At 31.4% G+C, this 15,966-nt stretch overlaps 1 protein-coding gene across 1 annotated transcript; it reads right to left on the reverse strand.

Annotated features, from left to right (window-relative positions):
- Positions 1–1,968: 1,968 nt before the first annotated feature.
- Positions 1,969–15,760, reverse strand: LOC118196397 (N-acetylglucosamine transporter UNC93A-like). The gene is made up of 3 exons (XM_035367849.2): positions 14,332–15,760; positions 8,421–8,688; positions 1,969–2,717 (listed from the first exon to the last, which is right to left on the reverse strand). The coding sequence occupies exons 1-3, from the start codon at positions 15,370–15,372 to the stop codon at positions 2,485–2,487; spliced, it is 1,542 nt and encodes a 513-aa protein (XP_035223740.1). The 5' UTR covers positions 15,373–15,760; the 3' UTR covers positions 1,969–2,484.
- Between the last annotated feature and the right edge of the window lie 206 nt (positions 15,761–15,966).

Genomic DNA, 15,966 nt, shown 5'->3' on the forward strand with positions numbered 1-15,966 from the left:
CGTTTCTACCTAACATGCATTGCGCTGCTGCCAAGCACCACCCTGTACTTTTCTCTTTTCAACAAATGACATGAATTAGCCAATTTATAACGTTTAAAAGTGTTTCATTGTTCAAAATTGAAATTAAAACATAAAAAAAGAAAACTAGTAGAAAAATCAAATTCTCGGGATAGAACCATATGTAAATTGTCAGAAATCTAAAGTAAAATATTAAAATGATCTGAATTTAATCGATATCGAATCCAAACGCCATGCTAGAAAATACACGTAACTCCTTGGCATGCTATCAGTGAGATTATAAGGTATTTTCTTCCTCCTTCCAGCATGCCTCCGTGGAATAACGGTAGCACACTCGGCTCGTATTCGAGATGACCAGATTCGAGTCTTGGCAAGGCCATTGCACATTTTTGCGATAGCCTTCAAACAGTGTCTCAGATGTGGTCAATAGGAAATGCAGCCGGCTGAAGTAGCAAATCAAGTCCATGCAGGCCATGAAGGTAGCATGAGCAACATGCGCCTATCGTTGTTGTGCTGTAAGTGCTGTAAAACTGCTTTCATGACACTTTGTAGTAAAGAGCTTTATTACTGGCTCTATGACGAAATCATTAGAAAACTGAGCTGTCAGTATACTAACAGGTAAAGCTGAAGAGTCCATAATTACTCATTACGCTGCTGTGCGCAGTTATTCCAGCAGCAAAACTGATATGGCATTTTCTCATAAAGTCTTGCTGATGGCGTTGGATACATGACATCCAGACCATCACGGCTTCTGAGGCAGACATCCAGACCATCACGGCATCTGACTCTGACCATCACGGCTTTTGAGATTTAAACGAGACTTACGGCTAAAGGGGAGGGGATAATCTTCCATTCTAACTCACGTAGCTGCCATGCATTACACCATGATAAGCGGCAGCTTGGAATTGATGAAACATCTGTCATTGATCATTTGGCTGTATTATGTAAATTTTTACAATTTATTCAGAATGAAATTTCGTACTAATTACATTACAAGAAATTAATAATTTGTGTATAGTTATCCAGAAAGAAAAAAGATATTAGTTGATTTTTCGCAATTTGCTTAACACTAATTTTAAATATATAAGTTGTTCATTCTACTTTTGCGTTTTAAAAGTTTTACTATGACTAAAAATCATTCACGGGGAATTTATTTCGGAATAGAAGTATGATTTCTAGATCTTCCTAAGTTTCAATTAATATTCCTTACAAAGTTAATTTCAGTTTGAGATGCGTCATTCATAAATGGACCTTGAATCTTGTCAAAACTTATGATTAAAGCAGATATCTTCTCTCTAATTTCTGTGTAATATTAGTTTATTAATGTAATATTAGTCTGTAATAGTCTGTGTAATATTAGTTTATTAATGTAATATTAGTCTGTAATAGTCTGTGTAATATTAGTATATTATTTCTGTGTAATATTAGTTTCTTGTAATGTAATTAGTACGAAATTTCATTCTGAATAAATTGTAAAAATTTACATAATACAGCCAAATGATCAATGACAGATGTTTCATCAATTCCAAGCTGCCGCTTATCATGGTGTAATGCATGGCAGCTACGTGAGTTAGAATGGAAGATTATCCCCTCCCCTTTAGCCGTAAGTCTCGTTTAAATCTCAATAGTCTTTATCTAAAATATTTGCATTCTCAAAAATGGAAAGATTTTACGGAGCAGCAAATATCCATGACTGTGATGCACTTTTATATTAGAAGATATATCAAATAATATCATTTGATAATTTGGTATTTCTGGAACCTTTTTAACGGTGAAATCGGAAAACATTTTTGGAAATGTTCCGCTGCAATTCATTTGGCATTTGTTTGTGGAAACAAAATTTGAAATTTTCTATATAACACTGGATATTTATCTATACTGTCTTCAACATTTATTACAAACTACATAGCGTTTAATTCTGATTAATTTTATTTACACAGGTTACAGCGCTTGTTTCTGATTATTTTTATTTACACAGGCTACAGAAATTGTTACAAATATCGGTGCATTTAGCGCTAATTACCTTTATTTACACAGGCAGCAGCATTTATTAAAAATTTCATGATGTCTAGCAGTCAAATACAAGTTTAACACTTAACAACATATGTTAGGGGCTTCCAAAGAACTAGTCGAGAGACAATTTCTGGTGGGGCAAGAGGATTGAAGCATTATTTTTCTTATTGTGTAATTTAATATAATATATTAATTTGTAATCATGAATAAATTTATAAATACGGATTACATTTTAATAATAATGTATAGTTATTAATTATTACATTATTAGTAAATAGTGCTTTTTTCTAGAAATATTTTCTCCTCATTTTAGCCAAAGCAATTTAGTGCATGTGAGTTGCGTTGATTCGCAACGATATATATGTGACACTAAAAGCGTGTGGGAACCACTGATGCATAATGAGATACTTATAAATGATATCACTTTTGTTATCCAGTATGTATTTTAAATCATCATTCATTATTTTTTAAACTATAAGAAGTTTCTGATTTCCAGATTATTCGTAATTCTAGCACTATGTAGCATATCAGTCCAATACTTAATATAACTAGTGGAATGATAATTTTGACATGAGTGCAAAGATACGGGCTATAGGCGTATGCCACAACGAATCCTAGGGCATTCATGAAGTAGAAACAGGAAAACGCAGCTTCTTCGCTTTTTTTGAAGAGAACACCGTAGAAACCTATAAAAGAAAAAAAAAAAAAAAAAAGTAAGTTCGCAATTGAAGAACATTTCTAACAACGTGCTGAACTTTACGTGAGAGTAACAAAATGTACGTATTTGACATTCGCAATTATCATAAAATTTCAGTATTATAATCTCTTGAAGACGATGAATTTGAAACAACTCTGCGGCGCATTGCAAAGAGCGAGAGACAGATTGCATGTTTTTGGAAACTAAACTATGTCTTGAGTTCACACTTCTTATAAAGGTAAGAGGTTTCGATACTTTTCTTTTTAATTAAAATCTAAAATTACTAAATTTTATAAAAAATACTTCCGCATATACGAAAACAAAGTCTATTTTACGTGCCATACGCAAGTTTGTTATAAGTTCTGCTTTTTGCTCATCTGTGCTAGTACAGTAAACTGGTTATCATTTTTGGCCTGTTTACTAGCCTGCAGAAATATGATCAGAAAAATGCCTTTCCATTAAAGCAGAACACTCATAGAACCTTAACCCAGATGAATGAATCAGCTTTTAATTATGTTACCCCACTGTCGTTTAAAGCACCCTAACATTTTCTTCATTATCTAAAACATGTGTCCAATCATCAGCCTTCAAAGTGTACTGTTTCATCAGCCTTCGAAGTCTGGGCCACAAACCGAAAACAGGAAGAAAGCATGAGATGTAGTAGAATGATTTTTGGATGATATGACTATCAGTTTAAATAACTGAATTTATTGATTATATTTAAAAGTGAATAGTCACTTTTAAATATAATCAATAAAAGTTATTTCAAATAATGAAAGCTAAAGAAATAAATTGAAATTATGACTTACGAACAGCAATTCAATTTGCTGTACTTGTATAAAATCAAACAAACAGGGTAAACGTAAAATATACTACAGTATTTTCCATTTTATACTGACATTGAAAAGATATTCCAAAATTTCAGCAAACACTAACTTTATTTTAATATATTTGCTAATTCATTTTCAGCTGATATCGGACTTATCTGAAAACATGCATTGTATAAATTTTAAATCAGATATGTGACTTGAAAAAATATATAACTAAACTTTTGTAAGTTGAATACTAAATGAATTTTTACAGTATTTCGCGAGTATTCTGCGTTCTTTCCAAACTTCTTTATATTGTGTAAGATAAAAAAATCTGAAAAAGCAAACTTCTAAATTTAATATATATATGCAAGATAAAAAAATATGATAGCATTCTAAATTTAATTCACTATAACTTCTTTTATTTTCTATTTCATTTGGAAACTTCATCTATCTGTCCTAAAAATAGCGTTGTAAGTCTGAACTGCGTCATTCAAATTAATCATGCGATCTTACGTAACCCTTAATGCAGATGCCTCTTAACCAATCACCAAATTGCAAACCAAAACTTTTCGCATTCTTCACAAACAAGGAGGTTAGAACACATGGAGATGCCGTCTCTGCTATTGCAGTACGAAGAAAGTGAAGCCAGGGGGAAGGAAATAAGCCACGCCACGTGAAGGCAAGAATTAGTAAGCGAAGCGAGGTAAAACGCCAGCTGGTTTCAAGTTCTCAGTGTGTTTTCTGATTTTGTATGCGTAGATCTGAAATGCCTAAAAGGCACTGAATTGTTACAGCGAAATAATGTCTACATTTCCGACTTCATGTCCATGTAAAAGAATGTTTTAGAACGTGCATATACAAATAGAATAATCGAAACTTGTGTTTCAATGGCCTTCAAGAAAGAGTTTGATTCTTTGTGTAAAGTACACGAAGAAACATATATAGTTCTCAGATTTACCTTTTCATAATAATAATAAAAGCGGTACTCGTAATTAACTTATATGTGATGGCAAAACGATAAGTAAACAAGGGGAGGGGGAGTATAGCTCTCCATGAAAAAGAAAACAGTTTTATAGCTCTAAATGAAAAAGAAAACAGTTTACTTTAATGTCTGATCATAATTACATTACAGATCTTACCTTTTATGTGTTTAACTACATTTTATTTTGTGCTCAAGTAGATATATAATAACTGGAATTGATTTTTAGTCATATTTGTTGTGTGAGTTTTAAAATAACAACGTAAAGTTTACATATTTCTATCATTGTTTATTCAAATTAAGTTTTTTCGAAACACAAGTAATATTTATAACATGAAAAAGTTGAGAATTATATATACATAGAATAAGTAAATTATAATCAAATAATAGTTTGAGTACATAGTTACTGTTCTGTACATAGTTACATGTACTGTACTGTACATAGTTACACAATACTTTTAATGCTAGCATTCATTAATTACAAGATGCAATTACATAATGTAGAAATTATTGCAATTACATAATGTAGAAATAAAATGAAATGGCGAGAAAAGTAAGGGAAAGAGGACATGAAGAATCTGCGATCCTTTACGACTACCAGGAACAAAATTGGGTGTGGTTAGAGCACGTCAATCTTTCTAAGCCACGACTACAAAGGGCATGCTTCCCCCCTTTTTTGGCTTCACTTGGATTGCGTGGAGGGCATCTCCATGAGTTCTAACCTCCTTGTTCACAAAGTACAGCAGGGCCACAGTGCGGCGCGCATGCGCAATACGATCTGCGACCAATATGAGGGTTGTACCAGTTTGGCGATGATTTTGTTCATCTTCACAGAAGTAACAAAGCGGTGTTTTGGCGGTGAATTTCGCGTATATGATAGCAAAAGAATGAACTTAAAATATCTGAAGTTAACTGGAGTCAGAGTAAGACTATTCCTCAACAATATTAATATAATCGCATCCTTGTAAAGGGGTTAAACCTAAAATCTAAACAATTCAAAACAAAAAATTATCATAGTAGTACAAACTCGAAAACTAAAAATGCAAAAAGGGAAAATATATACAAGATAATAAAAATATAAAAATTAATCTTCCTTTATTGAAACTCCAATTCAGAACTCATCAGGACAATTTTTGTCTTGTCATCAACTATCTGTCAATTTTTTCTGATATTAATATAAATTGTTCTTTCTCGTAATTTGATTTTTTTGGATTTTATTTTTGGAAAAAAAATATTGTGTTATTTTATAAGAAAAGTAGCACAAAAGTTGCCTTTCTCCTTTCTTAATTAAAAAGATTTATTTTCAGCTGCTGCTTCGTGTATAATTTCTTCTCTAATACATTTTATTGCATATTTTCGTACTTTTAATTAAGAGCATTCTTTACATTGTTTAATATTTATATAATGATCTAACTTTAGGAGTTATATTCTGCAAGCATTATAAACCTCTTTACATTTGTGATTTGGAGAGGGTGGGAAAATTTGAAAGTTTTCTCATTTGATGTGTATAAGAGCAATTTAAAAGGAAACAAATCCTGTTGAAAATAGTAAATATTATTAACAGGTAGACAATCGGGAATGGTTTTGTATTTGAGATAAAGCATGAATAATTGTAACTGTATTAGTACTTTTGTAAAACTGGAGCACATAAAATCTTCCGATACAAAAGTTTCTCAAGAGCTTTGGTTTGGTTTGGTTTATTAGATTACGTCAAAGCACTCGAGGGCCATCTGCCTAAGGGGAGGGATGCCTTCGTGAAGGACTTTCTAAAGGAAACTGGCTCGTATGCACGTTACGCATGGGGAAAACCACGAAAACACCCATGCAGTCAGTCCGTTCGCGGGATTCGAATAATATTGATACGAATAAATTTCTTCGGAAAAAGTACAAACATAGCCTTCCATCTATTGCTTTTCTAAAAGCGACATTCTGCATGAAAAGAAAACTGTCAGTTTATACTTTCAAAAATGTACCTGCAGTTAAAAAAATAATTTTCGAACAGATAATTTTTCTATAGCAAAGCAAAATCATCTAAAAATTGTGCAAACAGCCTATGTATTTTAACACACTATCAAACTATGATAGAGAAAATTTTTGCATCATTTGACTAATTTAAAATCTCGTTGAAAAGGTTATGGCTGATGTTTATTAATTTATTTGGTGTTTATTAAGAAATAACAAAATTTAGACTTAAAAAATTTTGGAATACTATCAAAGAAAGTTTTAAATTAATTATCTTATGAAACACTGAAAAATATTTAAACTATTTCTTTTATACAGAATTGAAACTAAATTACTAATCAGTTCTTTTTTTTTTTTTTTTTTTTTTTTTGTTTTGTTTTGTTCTAGAACGACAAACTGAGCTTATGTGCAATGGTTTACTACAACAATGGTAGTTGCATAAGTAATTATGCACTCCCATAAATTTTCTATAATGCATTTCTGATCTTATGCTTCGTTTGATTAAGGTCAATCGCATCTAAGAATATTCAAATGAAAAAATGATTTCTTAGAAGCCTCATCATAATATATTATAAGGTATTTCTCCCGCCTTCTTAGCGTGCCTTCGTGGTATCCGTGTTTCAATTCCCGGCGAAGTTGTCATTTTTCATCTCTCCTGCTTTCAAAAAATACCTAATGTCTCTACAATAACAGCATGCAATATACGAGTATCACAGTGAAGGCTGATATTAGGTAAATACCCACGGGGGAGGAGAAGAAAAGAAGAATATTATTAAATTATTTATTGTTTAACAGTCGAAAATTACTATTACCGTTTCAGATGTTCATGTTATTACGGTTCAGATTTCGTTAGTGTAAGAGTTATGTAAATATTTTCAGGAATTCGAAATTCAAGCTCCTGATTTCAAAAGTAATTTATTCATACACTGACATTCTACCAGCGTCATAATGCATGTCAGCGTTACTGAGCATGTCTCTTTAGCTTTCGATGGTCCATATTTTGGACATCAAATTTTACACAGTGTCTGAGCAAAGGAAGTTTGACTGTCGCATCATCTGCATGATTCTGGCGATCCTGCCAGAAGTGCCAAATTTAATTTTATGCCGGAATGTACATAATTCGGAATAATTTAACTTTAATTCACTCAATTCCTAACTTTGGTTTATTTCCAAGAACTGGCGACTGACATTCCTAAGGACTTATGCTTGTGGTATTCAAATTATGGGTCGCGACCCTATTTGGGGTAGCAAGGTAGATAAAATTCCTAAAAATTCTGAATTGAGGATGTAAAAATAAGGTTCGACGCTGTGACTGGAGTCGCGAAATGTGTTTTGGGGTGTTTGCATTTTTAGGGAATAGCAGCGCTATAAAATTTGAATACCACTGGCTTACACGATTATGATTTAATTCAATTCTAGTGCATTCATTTCCACAGGAATTAGTAAACTCTTATTGATTTGATTTCAGCAGATTGAAGGATGACGTTATAATTTTATTGCAGGTGCTGATGTTATAGATTAATACCTATACATCACATAAATAACCACCAAAATATACTACAATGTTCTATCCTATTTTACCATATTGACTTGAACATAGAATGCATTTTCATTTGAAATGCCTTTTTAAACTTTTATCCGTCGTATGAGCTCAGCCAAAAAATTTCATAAAGGTATTAAGATAATTTATCATTAATTTATTTATTTTGACATTAAAAGAAAAATTTAGTTACCTTAAGTTATAGTACTTAATATAATTTTCTCTCTTGTAGAATACTTTTACTGCATCAAACTTATTTTACTTTATAAACTTTATAAGCCTTTCCTTCCTTTCTAAAATAAATCCGAAAATTCCTGTTATATGTGAGGCAATTTTGGAATCAAGCTAGTATGGTATTCTTGTTGTTAGCCATAAACACATAAATGTTTCAAAACTTACCAACAAGTTGTGACAACCAAATTCCATTTCCTATTCCATGCACTCCTGCGATGAGAAAGAAGCCAATAGGCCTATCTGGATCGGGTTCCCAAAACGTTAAGGAGATGAACATTGAAAAATGGGCTGTAGCCGCCAGAATAAATACAGTCACTCGTCCTAAAATCATGACAGACGGTCCACTGGCGCTATCCACAAGGGCACTGACAACCCCGTAACAAATGGATACCACTCCTACATGTGGTACGCCCCATGCGCAAGCAACGTAAGCCTATAAAAAAAAGCTCATCATTATTTTATGAAGTATCACAATATCTGAAATAAGTTTTCTTTCTTTTTAGTGGGTTTTGAGATTCTGTTTTTATTAAGATAATGAAATGAATGACAGTTTGAAGTTGTGTGATCTGGTGAAGGAGATCACTTTATTTTCTTTCCAACAAAATGCGTGAAAGTAGCGAAAAGAAAACCTTAGATTCGGTAATTTTATTACAGCAGAAACATTCAGAAGTTTTCAGTTTTAGGAAGGATAACGCAGTAGAAATATTAACGAGATGAACTGGATTGTATCCACCTGGCACACACGAGGCAGTAATAACTCATGTAGTCAATGTTCCGATGGCTAAAAACCTATGGATTAGCAGTTTTGAACGGTCTTATTCACTACTAATGATACGCCGCAAGAAGTAATAAGTGAATAAAATCTAAAATATTTTCAAAGATTAAAATAAAAAGAGGGAGTTATAAAATTCGTCTTGCTTTGGACGAATGATCTTTTGGGAGCATAAATTAGTTCCAAACTCCTAACAGGCTTTAAGCGAATATCGCTGGGTCTGAAGTAACTGCAGAGACTTAAAAAGGTTTAAACAACCTCTTTGGTAAAACTTTGACCATAAATGCACTTCGTATGCTAACAGAATTAGCTACCACTTGTGGCGATGTAGCTAAAGTGATATTCAAATTCAAATTAAAACTTAGACTAGTAGTCAAAGACTACGCAATTAAATTTAAATCTAAGCTAGTTCAAAAACTCGAATCGGTGTATCAAATTTAAGTGTCGGCAGCAATAAACGCAAAGCCGAATGAATAATTAAAACATATGAAAGCTGGCCGGAACTATGTAACGCGTCTGCGAAAAACAGGAAAACAGTCTGTCTTAAAATCCCAAAACCTCATTTAAGTACTCTCTAACTCATTTAAATTTCTGGTAAGGAAACGGAATGGAGAAATTATAGTAAAGGTTGGAATTATAAATAATAAAAACTAATTCGCAAATGTAACCTCGTTAAGTGATTAAAATTAGATTCAACATAGATTTACTTTATGGTACCAAACGGGATAAAGTAATATATGGTCAGCGTAAATTATTTGTGCGCGGATTTCTGAATAGTTATGAGCAAAGGAATCATTCTCAAACTAAAATTATATAAATTTACTTTTCTCAGAGTTTTTAACTTTGACGTGATAATTGTCTTTATATACTTGCCAAATATTTTTCAAATCAGTTCACTTACTTTCAAATGAGAGAGGCGTTTAAAACAAAGAATACTAATTTAGAGAAATAATGGTAAAGAGCTATGCAAGTTATGAAATAAAAAAATGAATTAGAAAATTTCTGACTGAGAAGAAAAAGGATTTACCACCATGCGATGAAACAAAATTAGTTATGTGTTTCGAAGTAAAATACATAGTAATAAAGGAGGATAAAGCATCGATAAGCGGTGTATTACGGTGACCGGAAAAATGCCCACAGAAAAAGAGCTTACAGGAATAATGCTCACAGGTATAAATGCTCACAGGTAAAAAGCCCATACAGAAATATGCCCACAAAGTAAAAAGCTCACATTGAAAAATGCTCACTTAGAAATATGCTCACACGGAAAAAAGCTCACATAGAAATAAGCCCACTGATAAATAAAATACGTAGAAATATCCTTACATTAATCAATCGATAATTAATCGATTTTGAACATCGTACATCTACTTGAATTTTTCAAAGAAAAATTATTCAAATTATCAAAACATCGATGGCACATATATCAAAAACTGTATAACTTATGTGTAGATTCAGTTGCTATATAAGATTAACAAATGGACTGTTTTGAATTAGGAAAAGGAGAGGAGGAAGGAAGAAAAATGAAACAGAATAAATAATACAGTGAAAAATTATTACAATTTTAATTGTTAAAAAAATGAAATAATAGTAAATATAAGTTACACATTTTATAATAAAAACGTTTAGAAGAGTAAGCAAATATAGCTAATTACTTTATTTGAATGACGTAAAATATCTTATTATATATAAATCATAAATATATATTTCAAAAAGTTATAAATACATAAATTTACTGAATATTAGCTAATATATGTAAATATCTAATTTTATCATCGATTTATTCATATTTTCTTACATGATTCGCGATTACCAAATGTTAGTTTTTTTTTTTTTTTTTTTTTTTTTTTTTTTTGTAACTTCAGTACGCTTTGTATTTACAATAGCTAATAATAAACATTCACAGGCTAAATCTTTTTTCGGTCCGTCAAATAAAAACCACATACTGGAATGGCTAGAATTAAATAATGAATTTAGTACCTTATGAAAGTTTTCGTAACGATTTGTCGTTTTAGGAGATTTTTCGACGGCTGCTTCATAATGATTACACACATCGATTGGAAATTGTGGTCTTCTAGAACTTTTTTAGCTCCAAACTTAAATAACTACATTGAAACATCAATTTCTATAGACACACATCCAAAGTATGCAAAAACAGAGTAAAAAAAAAAATTAACTATTTGCAATTACTAGAATAAAAATGTCGTACAGGGGCAGTAGTATAAAATATTATAGTACATTTAAAATTTTACTATAGTCTTCATTCTTTTATATACCGCCCTTGAAAAGGTTAATGCGAGCATTTGTCCAATAATTTTTTCAAAAGATTAAATATTTTTTCTTTTAAAAATTAAGTAGGTGTACGATGTTCAAATCGATTAATTATCGATTGATTATTGTAAGGATAGTTTTACGTATTTTATTTATCAGTGGGCTTATTTCCATGTGAGGTTTTTTCCGTGTGAGTATATTTCTAAGTGAACATTTTTCCATGTGAGATTTTTTCTATGCGGGTATACTTTTGTGTGGACTTTTTTCTGTGAGCATTTATATCTATGAACATTATTCGTGTGGGCCTTTTTCCTAAAACCATGTATTACTTATCACATACAGATTACAATATGATAACTGATAATAAGAGAAAGTACTACTTGTAATTTCTGTTAATTGTTTCAACACTAAGTAAAGGCCATGGAGTAGATGCGCAACCTCTCTTATGTTTATATGCTTTCAGACTTTTTAACAATTTTTAATTTAACTTTGTAACTAAATTTAAATCTTAATTCCGCTATATCAGAAGCTACAAAACTTCATTAATTTTTCATGCATTGTTGTCTATGGATATTCAGAAGAATAAAATAAGTACGATAAAAAAGTACGATATTAACTTCAGTTAAGTTTACTTATACGTATAGTTGAAGCACACATGCATTAGGTGCTTTATTTACTTATGCGTAAGCCCATACAAATAGATTTCAAGATCATTAATCTAGCTGAATATTTTAGTAGGGTTGATAAACAAACAAAATTCTTTTTAGGGATTAATTAAATATGATATTTCGACACATGAAACTATAAAAATTTCTGATTCCATGTTAAAACTCTTGTTATAGTGATTAGGGAGAGTACGAAACTATCAAAATTAAAAAAGCAACGTGAAATCCAAGCATTTTCTGTATATTAATAAACAAAAAGAATATTTAGAGCGACTGTTAAAGTCATCAAATAAAGAAAATAATATTTTGAGAAATTCATGACTGTTATCGAAAAATATTTATTGTAATATACTGTTTCCCGTCTATTTCTTATTGTAATATACTGTTTCCCGTCTATTTCAGGAAAATGAAAACCGAATGAAGATATTGTGTTACTTGTTACTGGTAATAAAATGGTAGAAAGATAGTAAATATGGTGGTGAAATTCGGAAAATGACTCTATCGACAATAGAATTCCTGGAATTAGCAGTAACTAGTTCTAAACAACTTATTGTTAGATTTTAAAAAGTCTCTCTCTCTCTATATATATAGCTTTTTATAAGTTTAAACAAGTAAGCTTTTATTTAAATATCGTAAACTTATTATCTTTGGAAGATTATGCAGGAGGGAAAGGTATGTGAAGTTGACGAATGTTTTAAAGCTGAATGTTTATAACTGGAAAAAAATTGTTCTGCAGTATGCATAGATAATGTAGCCCTTATACACTTTATGTAATGATATCATGTAACCTTTTATACCCTGCCTGTTCCATGGAGGGGCCCTTGCAGCAAAAGAATTAAACGATGTGTTTTCAAGTTGTTAGATTTATTATTAAAGTTATTAAAAGCCATCCCTTTAACAACCGTTTATTAAAAAAAAGGAAATTTTAAATAAGTTTTCTAAAAACGGACTCCGATTACAAAAATTTATAACACGTGTAAATAAGATGGAAGTCAAGAGAGCGAAGTTTAAGAAAAAACGAATATACTATAGAAAAGACGAATATATTAAAAATATTAAAAAATATAATAATATTTATGTATTATATTTATTATTTAAAAATATTATTATATTTTAATCGAATAAAATCTAATCTTGCAGCTCTTTTTCAAAATGATATATAACCTTAAGCTAGACTATTTGTTAGATACATTTGAGAAATAAACGACCTCAACTTGTCTATTCAAGGAAAAAATAGCAATACGTTTACTTCGAATGATGAACCTGAAGGTTTTATTAAAATGTTCAACATTAACCAAGTAGGATGGAAAACTGGTTCATTCAAAAGTTTAAGGAGCATTGCTCACAGTAATGAATCTTCAAAATCATTATAAAATTGTTAAGGAAGCAGCGTTATGTTTGTATTAAATATAAACTTCTTGAAACACTTCTGCATTTAAAACTCTGTAGCATGCAGTCTGTACCAAGTAATCAAACTTTTTCGTTATGATTTATCACTGCTTCTTGAAAAGAATTCCACTACTAGAGTCATTTCTTATGAAACTTGTTTTGCCTATTATAATAAACACAATGGGAGAAAAAAAGGTAGAAACAGAGCAGCAGGAAATTTACTGGTCCGGCAGATTTTTCGGGCGGAAATGATCAACGTCGTAAGTATTTCAAGCAAATGCTTATAATACCCTGAATTCAATAGAATTCTAGGAACAGGAAGTGGCTGCGAAATTCTTACACTGTCAGAACATGTTAATTTTATTTATATACGTGTGACTTATATTTAGAAAAATCACACTTTGAGACACATAAATTCAATCATTACGAGAACCATCTAAATGAATATATTCTTATTTGTCACTTTGTAAATAAATATTATGAAGAAATGTTTTAACGTAATTTTTAATTACGTTCTCTTTTATTTATATATAATTATAAAAGCGAAATAATTCTGTCATTTTTTGCTTGTGTCTCGTGTAAAGTTTCTCATTGTAAATATAAATAACCTAAGTTATTGAAATCACAGCTTACGCTCATATATGAAGGGTAAAATTTGAATTGCGAAGCAGATGTAAGTTCATATTTCTTTTAAAATATACCCTTAATTTTCCCCCTTATTATCTCATTATTATTATAGTTTTATGATATGACATATTACAATTCTTTATTTTCTTACTATCACTTCAATAATTCAAGGAACAGCTATTCTGATTAATTTATAATAAAAAATACATATTTTCCATAAATTTTAAGTTTCATATTTACTGCAATAATTTTTGCTATACAATAAAAACATACAAAAGTAAACGAGACATATTCCTCAAAACTTCTATGAAAAATTTATATTGCTTTCTTAATTGACTGATGTTACACTTACCTTGGCGTAATCACCATTATAAAATCCATCCACAAGGCCTGTATAGAAAGACAAAGGCAGTAAAAGCAGCTGATTAATACTTAGCATTTGCTTAAAAGTAGCTAAAATATATTTTGGGGAAAATTCTTGCTGTCTGCGAATAGAAAGCTGTTCTGCATCTAAAGAATCCAAGAAAAATGAAACAAAAAAGGCTGCTGTAAGTCCTAATGCCACATAAATTGTCACCAGAATATATCGTTTCACTTCAGGAGGTGGATGAAGATTAGGATTAAATTTGAACCCAACCTCATCGCAGAAATCGGCTCCACAGGCGTTCAGAACACTACTGGGCAAAGAATTGTCTTCTTCTTCCTCATCTTTTAGTACAAAATAGGATATCATATTTCCCCAGATTTCAGTATTCTGTTGAAAAGCGGCAGATATGCTGAAAAACCACGCATTCATATCAGTTGCTGAAGCACCTTGAAGTGTGGCGTATCGGTGGCTAATTTCATTGATGTACGTATTTCTAGCGGCCCATAACGGACCAGATACCAAACCACAGAGGGCAGCTGATGGTATTAATGTGGACCAATCGGGGTAGAAGTTCGCTAAGATGTAAGGACAAAAGCTTACGAAACACACTACAAGAGTTTTCTTGCAACCTAAGCATCTGATGACTAATGTTGGGAGAAAAAGTGAGGAAATCGTTAAAGTACCGTAAATCACAGCCAAAGATACAACTCCGACGCTAGTTTGGCCATTCATAGTGCTTTGAAGGTTTGCTAAGGAATCGAAAGCCATAAAGAGCAAAAAATTTCCGAATGATAACACTAACAAATTTCTTACTATGAATGTTTTGCTATTTGAGGGCTGCATAGTTAAATTTTGATTATTAACGTCATCTCCATCAATTTTCACTACGTTTGTGGTTGTTGGAGTTTTGGCACTTAGTGCACCATTCTCACTGTCGTAAAAGGTAGTAAGTGTTATAAGTATCGATGACTTAGTTTCCTGCTCTTGTTTAGTATTGCTGCCTTGGCCTTGCTCGTCTACCGCCATTGCTTGTACAAAAAAATATAGGTCCTCTAGAAATTATTACTCCGTGGAACAATTAACAATTTTTTATGAGGCAAATATTTCGTCTGATCAGATCTTGAAGTTTCTTTCTTTAGCAGTGCAAGAAGTGTAGTAAATTGACCGCATAATTAATCCTTGAACGTCCATTCTACCTTTTTATGTAAAAGAAACACATTTCTTTAAATCTGTACTTCATTAATAAATTCATTACTTTATTGTTTTATACAAAAAATTGAGCTATGACTTTATGAACAAAATATTAAATGATCCGAAGCTGTACTCGAGAGTTTTCTGCCTTGCTGTATGATTCAAAATGGTTCAAAACCTCAAGGAACTCGAATCAAGTATAATCGAATTCTGTGGATCGTAGAAGTACTTCATGGACATTTGAAACAGCTGCTACACACAGAATTTCTTTTAGTTTACTTTGGTCGCAAATAATTTATAGAATGTAAGGTGGGAATACTGAATAAAGAAAACTGAGTCTGTTTAAAAGTTTCCTTTGTTTCGCTCCGAATTGTATCAACATTTGTTGTTTATTTAGCCTTCATGGAGTTAAACGATTTTAGTTGCACA

This window comes from Stegodyphus dumicola, chromosome 1 (genome assembly GCF_044657685.1).
Source record: "Stegodyphus dumicola isolate Sdum_Otavi_A_Nest chromosome 1, ASM4465768v1".
Taxonomy (NCBI): domain Eukaryota; kingdom Metazoa; phylum Arthropoda; class Arachnida; order Araneae; family Eresidae; genus Stegodyphus; species Stegodyphus dumicola.